The following is a 17,557-nucleotide window of genomic DNA, read 5'->3' on the forward strand; positions in this document are numbered from 1 at the left end:
GGGTAGGGTGGGTAACTGCGGTCCACTTGAAAAAATTTTTACAGGAACTCCAATGTGGTGTGGTCTATGCAGAACAATTACCGGAAATCTATGGTAGTTTGCAAAATAATAGTCTTTTTTATAATGTGATATGTAAAATGTTGGTAAATAATGAAAGCATGCTTCTGAATTAATAGACATAGAAATAAAGAGAAACCATATGATAACCAATAGCAATCTCCCAGAGACAAACTAACGTTCATTAAGGCAACTAGTATGATGGTCTGGATTCGGGGTTCTTAATTTCTGTATTCTTTGATATTTTATGCCATATTTCTCTATTCTTTGTACTTTATGACAAGTATTCTCTTATCATTACATGTTAACACCATTATTCTAGCTATTTTATTCATTTCTTGGTCCATTGTCTCTTTTATTTATATTTTTGTCCACTATTCTCAATTCCATAATCCCCCATCAACGGCCTCTAGTTAATGTCACCTTATAGTCTTCACAAATAAGCAAAATTAATACCTTATAGGCTCCTATAAAGGACAAACCAATTTAATATCCCAGTTTGAATTGTGAAATAGCGGAAATTTTGAAAAATACATTATCGTCCTCATAGTTCGTAAAATACTGGCAGATAGATCTTGGTCATCAATTCTAATAATCTTGGATCGACCTTTCTAAACTTAAAAGTAATACCGTATTGTTCCGATTGCTAAAGACTTTTGCATCCGTCGACATTATCTTCGATTAAAGTAGTATTGAGTTAGTTGTTAATTTCTATATGTCATTTGGTCTCTGGTGTAGAGTTAATTTATTGGCAATTATACCACATCTTGTTATTTCTATATATAAAGAGAAACCATATGATAACCAATAGCAATCTCCCAGAGACAAACTAACGTTCATTAAGGCAACTAGTATGATGGTCTGGATACGGGGTTCTTAATTTCTGTATTCTTTGATATTTTATGCCATATTTCTCTATTCTTTGTACTTTATGACAAGTATTCTCTTATCATTACATGTTAACACCATTATTCTAGCTATTTTATTCATTTCTTGGTCCATTGTCTCTTTTATTTATATTTTTGTCCACTATTCTCAATTCCATAATCCCCCATCAACGGCCTCTAGTTAATGTCACCTTATAGTCTTCACAAATAAGCAAAATTAATACCTTATAGGCTCCTATAAAGGACAAACCAATTTAATATCCCAGTTTGAATTGTGAAATAGCGGAAATTTTGAAAAATACATTATCGTCCTTATAGTTCGTAAAATACTGGCAGATAGATCTTGGTCATCAATTCTAATAATCTTGGATCGACCTTTCTAAACTTAAAAGTAATACCGTATTGTTCCGATTGCTAAAGACTTTTGCATCCGTCGACATTATCTTCGATTAAAGTAGTATTGAGTTAGTTGTTAATTTCTATATGTCATTTGGTCTCTGGTGTAGAGTTAATTTATTGGCAATTATACCACATCTTGTTATTTCTATATCAAATTTGATAGCATATACATCTATTTTCAAGGTAAGGTCATTAAAGGCGTCTGCTTACGGCTGGTCAATGAACAATCATCAGACCCATTACATGGATTTATATTAATTCAATTAGACAATTCCATTTACGAAGTTTTTAAAATACGAGTTAATCATTTTATACAAAATATATTAAATCGTATACCACTTTCAATTGATAAAACGAAGTTGTAACAATGGGACAACATAAAACATGAGACAAAAAGTTTATTACGCATCTGAAATGTTCAGCCGGAAATTTTTTAAATATAGATCAATGTTACAAAAATCAACTCAACCGTTACATTTAAAACTCAAATTTAGATTTGGAGTTTAAAAATAACCAACATTGTCATTATTTTACAAGGAATCTACAATGAAAAAGAGATGTTTAAAAATGTAAGTATATTTTTCTTTTGAAATTTCAAATAGTTTATTAAGATTAAGCAACGTAAATAATGAAGCTGAATTAAACAAATCATGATAAGACCTATCAAAATGTACAAGCACTTATTGCTTTGTATGTTCATTAATGTTTTTCTTGTTAAAACATATGCAGTATGCTTTTGGTTAAATTTAGTTCGTAAAACGTGTTTATTTAGATATTTTAGTAATAGGTTAAGGGGTTTGAGATGTGTTTCACAGTTCAAACATGTATTAACAAGTTATAAAATAAACTAACATATATATTCCTTTTTCAATGTACAAAAATCAAACGTGTTTAAGATAAAATTAAAAAGCTTCAATATTTACTTCAAGAAAGATAAAATATTTGACTACTGGGCAACTATTTTGAAAATTTGCGATTAAGAGTCTGCGAAAGGGTCAATTTCCACTAATTTTGTACCAAAAACCTTTGATATTGTTAGCTCCTAACGTTTTTATGTCTTGTACCCCCCTGGTACATGTATTCATGCTGATGAAAGCAATTCCAAAACAAGGCTTTGGATGCACGTTATCTAAAATTTCATTCACATTTCATTGATTGTCCACAAATCTCTCCTGATTTACTCAAAATAGCTGTTACTTGCATTTTCCAACTTTTGTGAGAACAAAACCTATAGTTTTTTGTCGATCTACACTAAAAATTACAATGATCCAAACTTACTTAGGAATTTCTTTCATTTCTTAATTACCACTCTTAAAAATAGTCTTATTATGAATTGCCATTTAATCATATAGGCATACAAATACAATGTGACTCCTTTTATACAACATGAAAATATAACGTTATTATTTTTAAGCCTTGACTGAAATGTAATTTTACTTTATCGATTTAATTACTCAATCTGCACAATCAACTATCTTATTTTAACAAATATCAAATGATCTTAAAGTCATATGATACTTACTATAACAAAAGTTGAAGTTGTTGTTTATACTTAAATGGCTAAGTTTTACTATAGAACACGTGAACATGAACTTTAACAAATAAAAGTTAAATCATTAGTTTCTAAAAAAAAATCAGAAATCAACTGCTTCTGCATTATTGTCTTCCCGTTCCTTAATTCTCCGATAGCTTTTCCGTATTCAGTGACCCAAAAGGCATACGATACAGTTACAGGGGATGTTATTACTTCGGTGTAACGTAAAATGTTATTTTTCGCCACTTCAAACTGTGACATATCGGTACAAGATGTATTTGCAACTGATTTTAATCATTAGCGTGAAAACGACTACTTTTATTGACCCCCTTTTAAAAATGACATTTAGCTTGATAATGTATGAAGATTTTTTGTACCATGTTTTAGGAACAAATAACCGATGATTTCATTTAAATTACATAAATATTCAGCAAAAAATGTCTTTTTTTCTTTACAAATCAAACAAATTGGATAAAAATTAACTATTTCCGAATTATATTTACATCAATTTAGAGCATACGTTTGTATATAAGATATTCCAAATGTTTTTACCAACATCCGTCTTTGTTTATCATTTGAAAAAAAAAAGTAAGATATGTCTGTCTAAACGATAGAAAAGTAAAATAACAAAAATACCTAACTCTAAGATAAATTCAAAACGGAAAGTCCTTTATCAAATCGCAAAATCAAAAGCTCAAACACATCGCACGAATGGAAAACAACTTAATGTCTAGGAATCAAAATATTGAGGAAAGATCTGATTTATATATTTGTTTATAAAAAAATTGTAGTGACTAGATGAAAAACAACTTGTATGCAATTTTTTGTTAAAAGTTCACCGTATGATCTATACTGTATAGTATGCCCTTAACCACAAATCTTTTCGATAGAACTTTGGCAACCGCACTGCTCGAATTCGAGGAATGTACGGTTAAAAGTTAAACTTGGGTGGTTCTACTGCAAACATAAAAAATTAAGTGTTATTTATATTGTTTAAAATTTTCTTTTGCTTTTTTTGGTATACTTTATATTCTCTATATTATCATTGCTTTCCATATTTGAACACGTGATAAATTCACTCTGAGAGAAAACATGTAAATGTAGTTTTGTTAGTGTAGATGTTGTCCCCAATAATTTGTTCCCTTGCGCTCCAAAAACAAGTTTGTGGAGATTCATTGTTTATATTTTTTTTTATTATTCACAAATTCCTAAAATGACCTAGCACGAAATCGTTTCTTGATATTCCCTTCATTTACTAATTTATCAGATGGACAACCTTAAACTAGAATTAAGACAAACGTGATGATGATTTAACCTTTCCTTGGGCACATATAGTGACCAATACATAACCAGCTAAAATATTCACGAAAAAAAAAAGTAAACTTAGTGGTCAATTAATGCATGATAAGTTTGTATATGACAGGAATTGACAACATTACACTTGCGTTGACATATATTGAAATAAATTAATAAATTGTGACACTTACAAAATTTTAATCACTTACTTAAGAAATTCGCATGTGATGAAATAATAATGCGTTATATTTCCATTTAATAAGTGCAAACGCCGGTTAAAACTATTTTTTTCACAAGCGCTTTAAACGACTGATTCTTATATACGTATGATTTATCTCTTCTTTTAAAAATTATATCCCTCAGTTCTATAAAACTTTTAGTGAATTCATATATCAGACTGGTGAATTCATTCATACAATTTTGCAAATAAGGCTTTGTTTAAACACTTCTAGTCTTATATTAAAAAAAATATGCTAGGTATATAGTAAGAGATAATATTATAGTGTCAAGAGGATCGCCGCCGAGAAAACTACACAATATATTACTAGTATCAGCTTCAACAAAAACTAAAAATATATGGTTAATTTATAGTTATATGTATACAGCCTCAACAAGACCAAGGTAAATCCAATATTGTATACAGTATCTTTATAATGTTGTGTTATACGTAACATGCGTTACCGTTAAAATCTACCAATTAATTAATACTAATGATAGAAATATATTTTCCCAACATTAATACAGCATTTTTATAAAATTGTTTCGTTTTTGCATTTGTTGTGAATCGATTTTTCCACTGGAAGTATCCGAGAATTGAAATTGCACCCATGCTGACTACACATTCTTAGAAGCGACAAGTCCCCATGCTTCTACATAGAAAACTAACGACTGAGAAACCAGACCCTTTATAAAAAAAACCAGATGTGAAGACAACACTTTAATTTAGTTTTATGTGGCATTTTTATGTATGAGTCTTTAGTTTACGTTGTAATGAATTAGCCTATTTCTTTTTTTTTCTTTTAAAATTCAGTTGAACTTGGATTAGAAAAATTAAAAAAAACAGGAATGAAGATGTATTTTTTTTTATAATTCTAGAAGATTTTAATTAATTGTACATTTTCAAAAAATAGTATAAGGTTGATCATATGTGAATGTGGTTTTTTTCTTCATTTTTCTTAGTTTCAAAATGTTCAAGCGTATTATAAATTAAATTACATTGATTCAGATATTCAATATATATATCATGTATATAAGGACTGAAATATTTTTGACATCTAGTCACTTTTTAACTATTTGAAATACTAAAATGTTTGAATTATAGAAATTTCATTTATATTTAAAAGTCATGAATATATAAATTCTTTCTACGTCAAGTTAGGAAAATTGAAATCTAACAAAACATTCAAAAACAAAACTGTTGAAAATTCTTTTATCTAGATGTAACCTTCAGATTTGTGTTTAAGTACATTCTGTACATAATTATCCTTGATTGTATAAAATACCTGACAACTGTATTAAACCTGTTTATAAGAATTGAAAACTGTCATTTATTATTAAAATGACGAAGAAGCAACACAATGGAAAACATGTATAATGAAATCAATAAATCATATTTATAAACAACATATATGGTTATAATGACAAAACCTTATTGACCCATCCCATCAAAGATGGGGTTACATTCGCCCATCAGAGATGGTGTTACATTAGAATATAAACACTGACATATTGTTTAACCAAATACAACATGAATACACAATACCCATTATTAAACAAAAAAATATTTCAATTTAAATTGGTTCAAACATAACAGAAAATCCGAATTAGCTATCCAGGGAGGGATGGTGGGTATAATTTTTAGTTCCAAAATTTTCCTGCCACTTCTAACTGCAACTGAAGCGCCTTCTGAGATCATATAACATGATCAGGGGAAGGAATAACTTGGTATTTGCGTTTCTACCAAATAAGAACAAAGAGTTATGCCGCTTTCCATAGTACCGCCTAGTTTGCCAAAAAATCATTTTTAATAAAAATTAGCATTTTTGTCAACACAGGCTTGCTCTGTTTGATGGGATGAAAGAATGACAAACAAACAAATATTTAAGAATTGAAAACTGTCATTTATTATTAAAATGACGAAGAAGCAACACAATGGAAAACATGTATAATGAAATCAATAAATCATATTTATAAACAACATATATGGTTATAATGACAAAACCTTATTGACCCATCCCATCAAAGATGGGGTTACATTCGCCACAATATTGTTACCCAAAGCCTTCCTTGTAACAATATCCCCCATCCAAGCCAGTGATAAAAAATTCTAAAAACAAAAAAAAAAACAAAAAAAAAGACAAAGTCCTAACTACCAAAAATAGGAAAAACAAAAAATATCAAAAGAGAAATCACACATTTGAATAAAGCTACTTCTATCTAAGAGTATTCATTATATACACTAAAACGATAACTATCCCATGATTATAATGTATTAACAGATTCTAAAACAAAACAAAAATGATAATAGTTGCCGGAGGCCCCTGTCCCCATGGCAACCAAAGCCAGATTTATACATATATTTACATTGAAAATTCTAATTTTATTTTATCTTATTTATTTTTATTATTATTGATTTCGTATATCTATTTTTTTTTATTTTATTTTATTTTGTTTTTATTTTGATCCAGTTAAAAATCTATTTTATCTGTGATAAACATTTTTGACTGCTCAATTTAACTTCTTGAAAGATAACATCATTACCCGCATAGTTTATAACAGTGCGTAAAGTTAAGCAATATCTTTACGAGATTCCTTAAATTTTATGACAACAGGTCGACCAGAGTTCACCCCATCGTCAGCTGCAATGACAGAAGGGGATGATTCATTACTGTTAGTTTTATAATTTCTCTGAGAAATTAGAAAATATGGCATAAAATTGCATGACCATGATTGCAAACCTAAATACTTCATTTTATTATGTGTTAAATTATCCTTGAAAAATAATGGTAGCAAATGATTGTATTTCTGATAAATATCTCAACTTAATTATACAAAGAAAAAAAAAAAAAAAACAAAAAAAAACAAATCCAAAAAGTAATAAAAAAGCAAAAACAAAAAGGAAAATACAAAAACAAAAATAAAACAATAACCATATACACTATACAAAATATTACCGTAAGTCTGTTAAAAGGGATTGAAAATAAAGAGGCCCATGTCCCCATTATATTTCGTAATCACAGTTACCAACATAAATACAATTAAAAATGAGTATCAAATATACTGTCAACAAAGTTATTACACTCTTATACACTCTTATACTTGTAATGAAAATACACTTCTAGATCTAAACATGATTATCCGTTTATGGCACAGTGGCAAGAACAAGGAACCCTTAAACGTATTTCAAGAAAAGAACAGCCTTGTGTCGTATCAGAGGTCCATATCCCCATGATACAACATCAAAAACACATAAAACAGATTCAGATGTTAAGGACTGGTATCCGAATATATTTTTGTACGCATCTGAATGCCATCTTCCCATTAACTGAATGTTATCACTTGAAATGCCCATCATAGCTGCTGAACTCGCAGCCCCAATCCTAAAACTATGTCCTTTATACACGGCGGTGTCACATCCAGCCCATTGTAACGAAAGTTGTAACTGGCGTGTAAAATACTGCCTAGGAATAGGTTTACCATCCATAAAACAAAATAAAGGACCATTTTGAATCCCCCTCATCTTGCAATATTCCCATACCGCATGCACTGGACATAAATCTACATTTTTTACATTACAGTTAATTTGAAATTTATGACAAGATTTTCCAGTGTGGTGTTTGAAATGACTCATATCTAACAAAACCGCAAAAGGATGCTCTCCAGTTAGTAAAAAGTTTACAGACGTGAAACTAATAATATTCTTGGGACTTGACGATGTGCTGGTTATTTCCCCAACTCTCAAAAAAGCATGGAAAGCCATTAAATACATTGCTTTCAACAAAATTTGCAAAAACTTAGAAAAACCTAAATGCGTTAGTGATTCTACCAACCTTTTTAATATGGCTGGTGTTATAGGTAAACGAGTATCCGCCCTTGCCTTTTTCTTTCGAAAACCTTCCAAACATTTTTTAATAACAAAGCTTTTTGATAAATCAGGAAACCCTGCCATTTTCTGTACGTAATTCAACATAGAAACATATGATGAAACAGTATTGAAGGATAACTGTCTGTGCATACAGTATGCTATAAATAACACCAGGTATTCCAACGAAATAGGCAATACTGAACTTGCTGGAAACTATAGAGCTAAGAAATCTTTATAATAGTTGATTGACCTATTATAATTTTGAAATGAATTCTTAGTTAAAGAACCTTCTAGAATTTCTGTAGCAATCATTCTTAAAGATCCTTCATAAGGTGTGAAACATCTGTTGGTGTTTGATCCATCTCTGGTGCCAAACGTTTGAAATCTGATACCTGAAAACGAGAGAGTTTGTCTGCTAAAATGTTTTTTAAGCCAGGAATGTGCTTTGCTTCAAAAAAAATATTGTATTTAAGAGCCTGCACAACTAATCTTCGAACTAAGGCCATTAATTGAACGTCTTTAGCTGTCTGTTTGTTGATACAATGGACAACAGCTATATTGTCACAATGAAATTGGACATGTTTATTTCTCAAAATCTGAGACCATAACTCAACAGCAAGTACGATTGGATAAAATTCCCTGATAGAAATATGTAATTTCAGCCAAGAATCTGTCCAGCCATGATAGAACCAATGTGTTCCCAGGAAACCCCCAAAACCTAAATTACTAGCATCTGTATACATGTGTAAAGACTGAGAGGTTTCAAACTTGTGCTGTACAATCAAACCTTTACCATTAAAATGATCAACGAATAAAGCCCACGCTTTTAAATCTGACTTTGCTTCTTTATTTAAACGTATCTTAAAATGCGGGCGCCTGATGCCTTTAGATAAATTTATTAAACGCCTCAAAAACGATCTTCCTGGAGGGACAACATAACAAGCAAAGTTAAGTAACCCAATTAACGACTGAAGTTCTAAAAGGGTTACCTTTTTCTTATTACTGAAAAAGCCAAGAAGATTTCGTACTTTTTCGAGCTTGTCTAATGGGAGCCTAATTTCCATTTTCTCTGAATCTAGTTCTAGGCCAAGGAAAATTAATTTTGTTGTTGGAAGCACAGTCTTCTCAGATTTAATCGGAAGACCTATTTCCGCTGCAAAGTCTAAAAACTTTTGAATGTTAAATTGTCCAATTTCTATTGGAGGGGGGGATATAAATAAAAAGTCATCTAACAGGTGAACACAGCTGTGAATGGCAAGTTTTGTCTCAGCAATCCAATGTATAGCTGAACTAAATCGCTCAAATAAATTGCACGAATAGCTTAAACCCATAGCTAAATTTTTGTCAAAATGTAACCCCTCCTCTAAAGCAAAACCCAACAAATGGTAACAGGAAAAATGCATTGGCACCAAGCGGTAAGCTTGGACTACGTCGATTTTAGACATGACACAGTTTTTTCCGTATTTAAGCATCAACTGGCAAGCATCATCCACCGATTGATACTGTACAGCTGAATTCTCCTTAGAAATTCCGTCATTAACCGAGGACCCCAAAGGGTGAGACAAATCATGTATAACTCTAAATTCCCCTGGTTTCGATTTAGGGACCAGACCTAAAGGAGAGATTCTAAAGTTTTCAAAAGGAGGTTCCTTAAAAGGCCCAGCCACCCGACCGGCCTTAATCTCTTCTGTAATTTTTTTCTTTAAAACTAAACAATTTTCCAGAGTTGACTTCAAATTTTTACTGAATTGGTTCTTTTCAGCGCCTTCAAAAGGAATTTTAAACCCAGTTTTGAACCCCTCTAATAAAAATTCAACTTTACTTGTGTCATACCCTTTAAGGTACTTGCCCAATTGGTCAATGTGAATAGGTGTAGATATTTGAAAATCACCTGGTTTTAGGTTTCTGTTTACTGGACTGTTTTTCTGAATCAGGGCCCCCCCCCTTCTATTGGTGGAGTTAAAATCGGCGTTCTCGTGTTTTGATTGTTGGCAATCCCTCCTGCTGTGGTCTCCACCGCAATTTTGGCAGGAGTGCTCGTATCTACAAATTCTTGCCGTGCAGCCTGATTCATTGTTGAAAGCATAACAAAACCTTTTCTGTTTAAGGGCTGGAGCCGTGAGGCTTTGTGTAAGAAAGGGCTGTTTCATGGCATTAGTTTTCCCAATAAGCCCCATAGCTAACGCCTCATTGAATAATTCCCCATTTACACCATCCCATGGTAAGTGTAAAGGGTCTACTTCCCTCCACTGCCTATAAGCTTGATCATAAAAAAATGCAGCCTCAATTCCAGCTTTTTCTGCCAAATTTGCAATGATAGCCGCATATTTCATCAGCTTCGGGGATTCAGTAGGGTATTTTTCAAAATAAATTGCCCCATAAATGCGAAAAGCTTCATGCCACTGTGCCATTGACTCAATTTTTGCCTTACTACTACTATTTTTAACAAATGTTAAACAATCATCTTTCTCTACTGGAACATACTTAACAACTCTGGATTTGGATTTCAATAAATCCTCCAGATTAATGTATTTGTTAGACCAAATATCAGCTTTCAGTTTTGGGTCCACACCCAAAGCCAGTGGGCGTGATAAACCCTGGCCTTCTAACTCGTTTGAACATGTACCTGTGTTTGGAGTGCCCTGTAGAAGATGGTTCACCACCTGTTGACTCGGAGATCCTTCAGTTGGCATGAACCACTGTTGACCGCTTCTGCTAGTAACATTTGAGCAGGACGGATGACTGCTCTCAGATGATTGTTTATCAATAATATTTGTTGAGTGGGACTGGGATGGTGTCGTCATCTCTATTGTATTACATGTAGTGGTATCTTGCCTTGGTGGACAAACGGAATTAACACCTTGGTGTGTTGGTATCAAAGTTGGATCAGGTGAGTTTACATCCCTGCCTTGAATAACGCCAGTGCTTTTGAGTATTGTAACTACTGTTTGGGTGATAATTGGAGTTGCGACTGTCAATATTCTCAGAATTTGGTCATCATTACACGTGTTTGGATCAATTGGATTGGATTGAGCAGGTGGATTATCAGCTGACAACTGGCCGGAATTAATATTTGGATTTGAAGAGCTTGGTACAGAATTATCTATAGATACACCCAGTCCCAAATCTGAACTGCCTAGGTTTTCAATTACTTCTCCAAGCCTCTGTGTGCTTTTCCGTTTACGATTACTTCTTTTTGGTTCTTTGGGTGGCATTTCTGATAAAACGGTTGCTGGAAAAAGAACACAAGATATATTAAATGCATGATATAGAACTACCATATCAAAATAAGAGCCATAAGAACATTTTGAACATATTTATACTATCTGCACTTTTCTTTTATACCATATATACTCTATACCCTTAAATTCATTCAAATGTCGTGTGTACTGATTCTAAATATTATATTTAATTAACCACAACAGAATTGACATAAGTACCCTAAGCACTGCCCATCAAAAGCACCATTTGTACTAGAGCGTCACAAATTCATCTAAATGCTACATGTATTTGCACTCAAAAACTAGATACAATAAGTACTCAAACACAACAAATCTATCTATATGCCATATGGGCATGCTCCTCAACGCACCATATGGGTACTAGAGCCTCATAGAATTCATCTAAATGTTATAGGCACCCGTCATGCATACAAATATGTACTCAAGCACAATAAAACTATATAAATGCCATATGGGCATTGCTCATCAAAGCACCATATCATGCATATGTACTAGAGCCTCATAGATTCAGATGCGCTTGTGTTAAGTACATAAATGTATCCAAGTACACTATTTATCTCAGTGGCTCGTCAAAAGAGCCTTATAAATTCATGTAGATGCCATAACACCTGTTTAAAGTACACAATGTATCCAAATACAAAATTTATGAAAAAATAAAATAAAAAATTAATCACATTCTATACATATAAAGCACCATTTGTACGAGATTCATCTAAATGCTATATGCACTCAAAACTAGATACAATAAGTACTCAAACACAACAAATCTATCTATATGCCATATGGGCATGCTCCTTAACGCACCATATGGGTACTAGAGCCTCATAGAATTCATCTAAATGTTATAGGCACCCGTCATGCATACATATATGTACTCAAGCACAATAAAACTATATAAATGCCATATGGGCATTGCTCATCAAAGCACCATATCATGCATATGTACTAGAGCCTCATAGATTCAGATGCGCTTGTGTTAAGTACATAAATGTATCCAAGTACACTATTTATCTCAATGGCTCATCAAAAGAGCCTTATAAATTCATGTAGGTGCCATAACACCTGTTTAAAGTACACAATGTATCCAAATACAAAATTTAGGGGAAAAAAAAATAAAAAATTAATGATATTCTACATATGTGTCATATGCACTATTAACTAATAAATATGTGAATTCTAGTTACAATGATTCTTGGTGAAAAAGTCTTCATGTATAATGTTACACTTATAAAAAAACGCAAGAAGAAGATTTAAGCTCTGTAAATATACGCAGTTCTGTTGCCAGTATTTAATTGCCCACCTAATTTGCTATGATAAGGATTGTTAAATAAATTTCTCTTAGTTGTTTTCATGAACTCTATCAGACTGTCTGAATTCCGTTAAAATTAATGTAAATATGCAGCTGTGTTTTAATTTGTTAGGGATAAGGTTGTTAAATAATTTTATCTTAATTGTTTTTATGAACCTTAGCAGACTGTCTGGATGACCGTTAAAATTGATGGATGATGCAGCTGTGTTGTTACTATCATGACTTTAATTACAAGCCGTATAGTTTATGAGTTTGTTTATTTATCTTATGCTCCAATGTGTGGTCCCGATTCGATACAACCACGCGAGAAAGTATCCAAGGCATATAACGTGTTCTGTTATCATAAAAACTGTTATATTGATATGACACTCCGGTTAAAACCGTAATTTTAATATAATTATTATTGAAACAAATCATCCTGGTATAAATATACCATAGTTGCATAACTATTTTTGGCACATAATACCCAAATACACCTCCAGTTTTGAAAGAAATTGAACATTAAATCGCATTGTTCTGTACAAGCATGTTTATGGGGAATTTCCCTTGAACTTAATATAGCTTTTAACAAATAAATAAATAAATAAAAACCTGTCCAATACTTAACTTCTATTAACTTCCTTTATTTCATAGCTTGAATAATTGACCCTCTCATATTTCGAAAATATTTTGGCATGCCAACATCATAGTTAAAGTGAACACCATCAACATAGTTATTGCGATCCGAATGTTTCACCCCTGTTATTTTCCAGTAACGACAATGTGGTTGGTCCTTTATTTGTGCTTTCAAAAATCTGTTAGTCTTAATAACTAAATCATTATACACATTTGATGCAATGACTCGTGTCGATTCTCTTGGTAGAAGTTGGCATATTGTAACTGACTTAATCTCAAATCGGGTTATCAATGTTTGGGATAATTAAATCAGCCGTAACCCCAATTCCTCTGTCGTATCTTCAGAGGCTCCTAATATATCCAAATCGTTACCACCAATGTGAACAATTACATGTTCGGGACGATTTTTCTCTATGAAAGACAAAATAGTTTGCACATGATCTGAATTTGAAACTTTTCCGCCGCCGATGCCAAGACATTTTACCTCACAGTTCATCAAGTTGAAATTATGTAATGCAGGTCTATTATAAATAAAAGTTCCCAATCTACGAACGTGTGAACTACCAACTACGACAATTTTCATCGTAAAATTATACAGCCTCTCTTATTAAACTATAATTTTATTTTCTGGCGCTTCAGCTGACCAAAATCACTCACTGGATCTAATACAATATTCTCTGGATACTTTTTCTTGTACTTATAAAGGAACCGTTCCGTGAAAAGTAATACAAGAAAAATCTTTCAATAAAACTAGACTACAATGTTCTTTAAACTCTAGAAATCTCAAGCAGGTAGATGCAAATTACGGACCTATAAATTACAATGTCAAATAACATATTAAAGTTACCTAATTATCTACAGAATATAATCCTTTTTCTTCTCAAGTCACAATATAATCGTATTATTTAAAACACAAATTACGCAGGATGTAATATAATTTTTAGTTCCAAAATTTTCCTGCCACTTCTAACTGCAACTGAAGCGCCTTCTGAGATCATATAACATGATCAGGGGAAGGAATAACTTGGTATTTGCGTTTCTACCAAATAAGAACAAAGAGTTATGCCGCTTTCCATAGTACCGCCTAGTTTGCCAAAAAATCATTTTTAATAAAAATTAGCATTTATCACATTTTATCCTAATCACAACATATGATTTGCTCATGTACGTAAATGGCCAGCATGTCAAACATGCAAAACAATTAACATCATACTTCAGAACTATGTCCAAGTGTGTAACGTAAACCATATATCTACGACACATAGGAACAAGAATGAAAACAACTATTGCAACCTTCAATTATGAGACCATATGCCATACAATTTCCAGTGAAAATAAATTCAAAAAGAGAAGTGATTCATCTTTGGTTATGTTAAAACAAAAAATGACAGATATTTATATAAAAGAAGGCAACTTCTGGTTTCCTGACTTTGAACAAGCACATACAGAATGAATTATAAAGTTTCTTGTTATATTGTGCTTACGAATGACGGATATTTTGAGTTAACGCTATTATATTGTACTGTTACACCAAATCTATGGTCAGTGGTAAATTGAGTTTGACATCTGCAAATGTGTTTTGTATCTCTCATGTGCGACAGTAATCTAGTGGTTGTCGTTGGTTGTATGGGTTTTATTAAGAAAATGTAGACATTTTAAATGTCACGAGTCAAAAGTGTTTTTCTTGATATTTCTGAAGTGGTTGAAAAAGCTAAAAATAAACTTTTGTAAGAAGTCGGAGATGTTTGCAAAGTTTCAAGAGCGTCTAAAATTGTCCACTACTGTATTGAGGAAACCAGATTGAGAGATGACAAAGTAAAGAACCTAATGAAAATGGTTGAACCGCTTATTTATGACAGTACGCTTATGTATTAGTCATTCAATATAGCTCTTAAATGTATGCTGTGATACACATGTCACTATAATAAATAATTACTTCCTTACTTACTTATTTACTTACTAAGGTATTCAAAAGGCAGACGTACTCGAAATACACGAAACTGTTGTTATACTATCTGATGGAGAGCCTTCTTATAAGGAAATACAGCTTATATTTGGAGGAGCTTTTCAGATGCTTATGTAACTATTGTGAGCTGTTTTTAACGATATGAGGACGCATATTGGCGTAGGAACTCAGGTGCACACTTTTTATTATGCCTTAGCTCACAAAAAGCAATCAACTACCCCATACATTATTTGTGAGGCGCGACTGAAATATTGATATCGTAAACAACTGTACAAAATTATACATGCAAGTCAACGATCCCGAAAACAAAGACGATGATTGCGATTTAGCTAGAAATATAGTATGCTGCCAGGAAACGTTATCCATATCAACCAATGTAAAAAGAAAGTTTCGGTTTGCCTTGCATAGTTTTTCAATAATGCATTTATTCATAATAACACAAATAAACATTTGAAAGCAGCAAACCTTGTCTCACAATTTCTTTTACGGAGTTAAACAAGACAGATTGTGGATCCCTCACATATTGAAAATTATATATATTCTGAAATGATGTTTAAACGTTTTAATTATTTATGTTTTAAGTTACAGATAATGCATACATGTATGTTTAGATTTTTCGTTTTGCATATCGCACCTGAAAATGTCAGGATTCTTTAAACAGAAGACTGGCCGTAGTGAGGTTTTGTTTCTCTGGGCAAACATGACACCTGATGTACTTTGATAGTAATATTAATTCAGAAAGCAGAATGAAAATGTCCGCAATGTCTGCGCGTTTAATTAGTTACAGACTGTAAAGGGACGTTACACAAGTCAATTTGTCCGAAATGCAGAGAAAAATTCAAGTGTTATGAATCTGGAAACATTCTTGCAATGACTATATACCTATCATCCATGGCAACAAACACACGAGACTGTGAAACTATCATTTATAGAAAGACTCCAAACTGAGTTTGAAAATGGACTATGCGTGAATTATTTCATTTGACTATTTCGAGCAATTTGTAGCTTTTTAGGAATTAGAAGAGCCTGTCTTACTATGGTCGTATTACTTTGAAAACTCTTCTAAACAAAATCGTTGAGTACCTCAAGACTTCGTCATTATTAAGTAATGTTTTTGTAGTTTTGCGGGTTTTTTTTTCACCACAAGGACACGCACATGAATCGAATCAATCGTAGAAGATCTGACAAATTACCATCCAAAGTTATTTAATGATGCGTTTCTGCCTACACCATTATTATTTAATTGCATACCTAGTTTGTTTAGGTTATCTAAACCACGTGTTTGAGAAAGAGATGGATAGAACAAAGGGAATATTTCAAACTCCTCAATCGGAGATAAGCTGACTACACATTCTTAGAAGCGACAAGTCCCCATGCTTCTACATAGAAAACTAACGACTGAGAAACCAGACCCTTTATAAAAAAAAACAGATGTGAAGACAACACTTTAATTTAGTTTTATGTGGCATTTTTATGTATGAATCTTTAGTTTACGTTGTAATGAGGTTAGCCTATTTCTTTTTTTCTTCTTTCAAAATTCAGTTGAACTTGGATTAGAAAACACTCTTTGACATATTCCCTATATCCATTCTCAAATTCATTTTCGCATTCGGACTATTTAATGTCTATTTTTTGGGATATGTCTAATGAGATTATGGGACAAAGTCGAATATCAACTATATTTGTTATAGAATTAAAGCAAGGATCTTATGTTTGTTGTCGGCTTTTTCCTTTTTTTATCAATGTCATACTGTAAATAAGGACCGAGTATCGGATGATGTTACGTCACTTACTTCAATTAATAATCGACAGGTGAAGATAGTTAATTCTCGGTCATAGACGATGTTAAGGTTTCTTATTATAATATTGGAACTGAGACCATAAATATATTTGAAGTTATTGCAATTTCATGACGAAGGTGTATTGTCACTGATGTAAGCATATTGCCACCTTTCGCTTTGATTAAACACTTTGGGACTTTCCGGTTTGAATTTTTCTCGCAGTTCAGTATTTTTGTGATTTTAATGTATTGAACTTCTTTTTTAAAATGCGATAGCAAACATTATTTTAATTTTCAAATTTATTTCATACGTTACAAAACAAAAACAAATACATGAATAACAGTCATCTGTAAAATATGTATCAATGGTACCAGGGTTATAATTTAA

At 32.1% G+C, this 17,557-nt stretch overlaps 2 protein-coding genes across 2 annotated transcripts in view; one reads left to right on the forward strand and one right to left on the reverse strand.

Annotated features, from left to right (window-relative positions):
* The window catches only part of LOC139498457 (uncharacterized), a 126,394-nt gene that overhangs the window by 14,352 nt on the left and 94,485 nt on the right, over positions 1-17,557 (forward strand). The gene's annotated exons all lie outside the window — the stretch shown is intronic.
* Positions 6,271-12,103, reverse strand: LOC139498451 (uncharacterized). The gene has a single exon (XM_071286835.1). It carries the CDS (start codon positions 11,536-11,538, stop codon positions 8,572-8,574), a length of 2,967 nt encoding a protein of 988 aa, XP_071142936.1. The 5' UTR covers positions 11,539-12,103; the 3' UTR covers positions 6,271-8,571.

Source organism: Mytilus edulis, chromosome 12 (assembly GCF_963676685.1).
Source record: "Mytilus edulis chromosome 12, xbMytEdul2.2, whole genome shotgun sequence".
NCBI classification, from domain to species: Eukaryota; Metazoa; Mollusca; class Bivalvia; order Mytilida; family Mytilidae; genus Mytilus; species Mytilus edulis.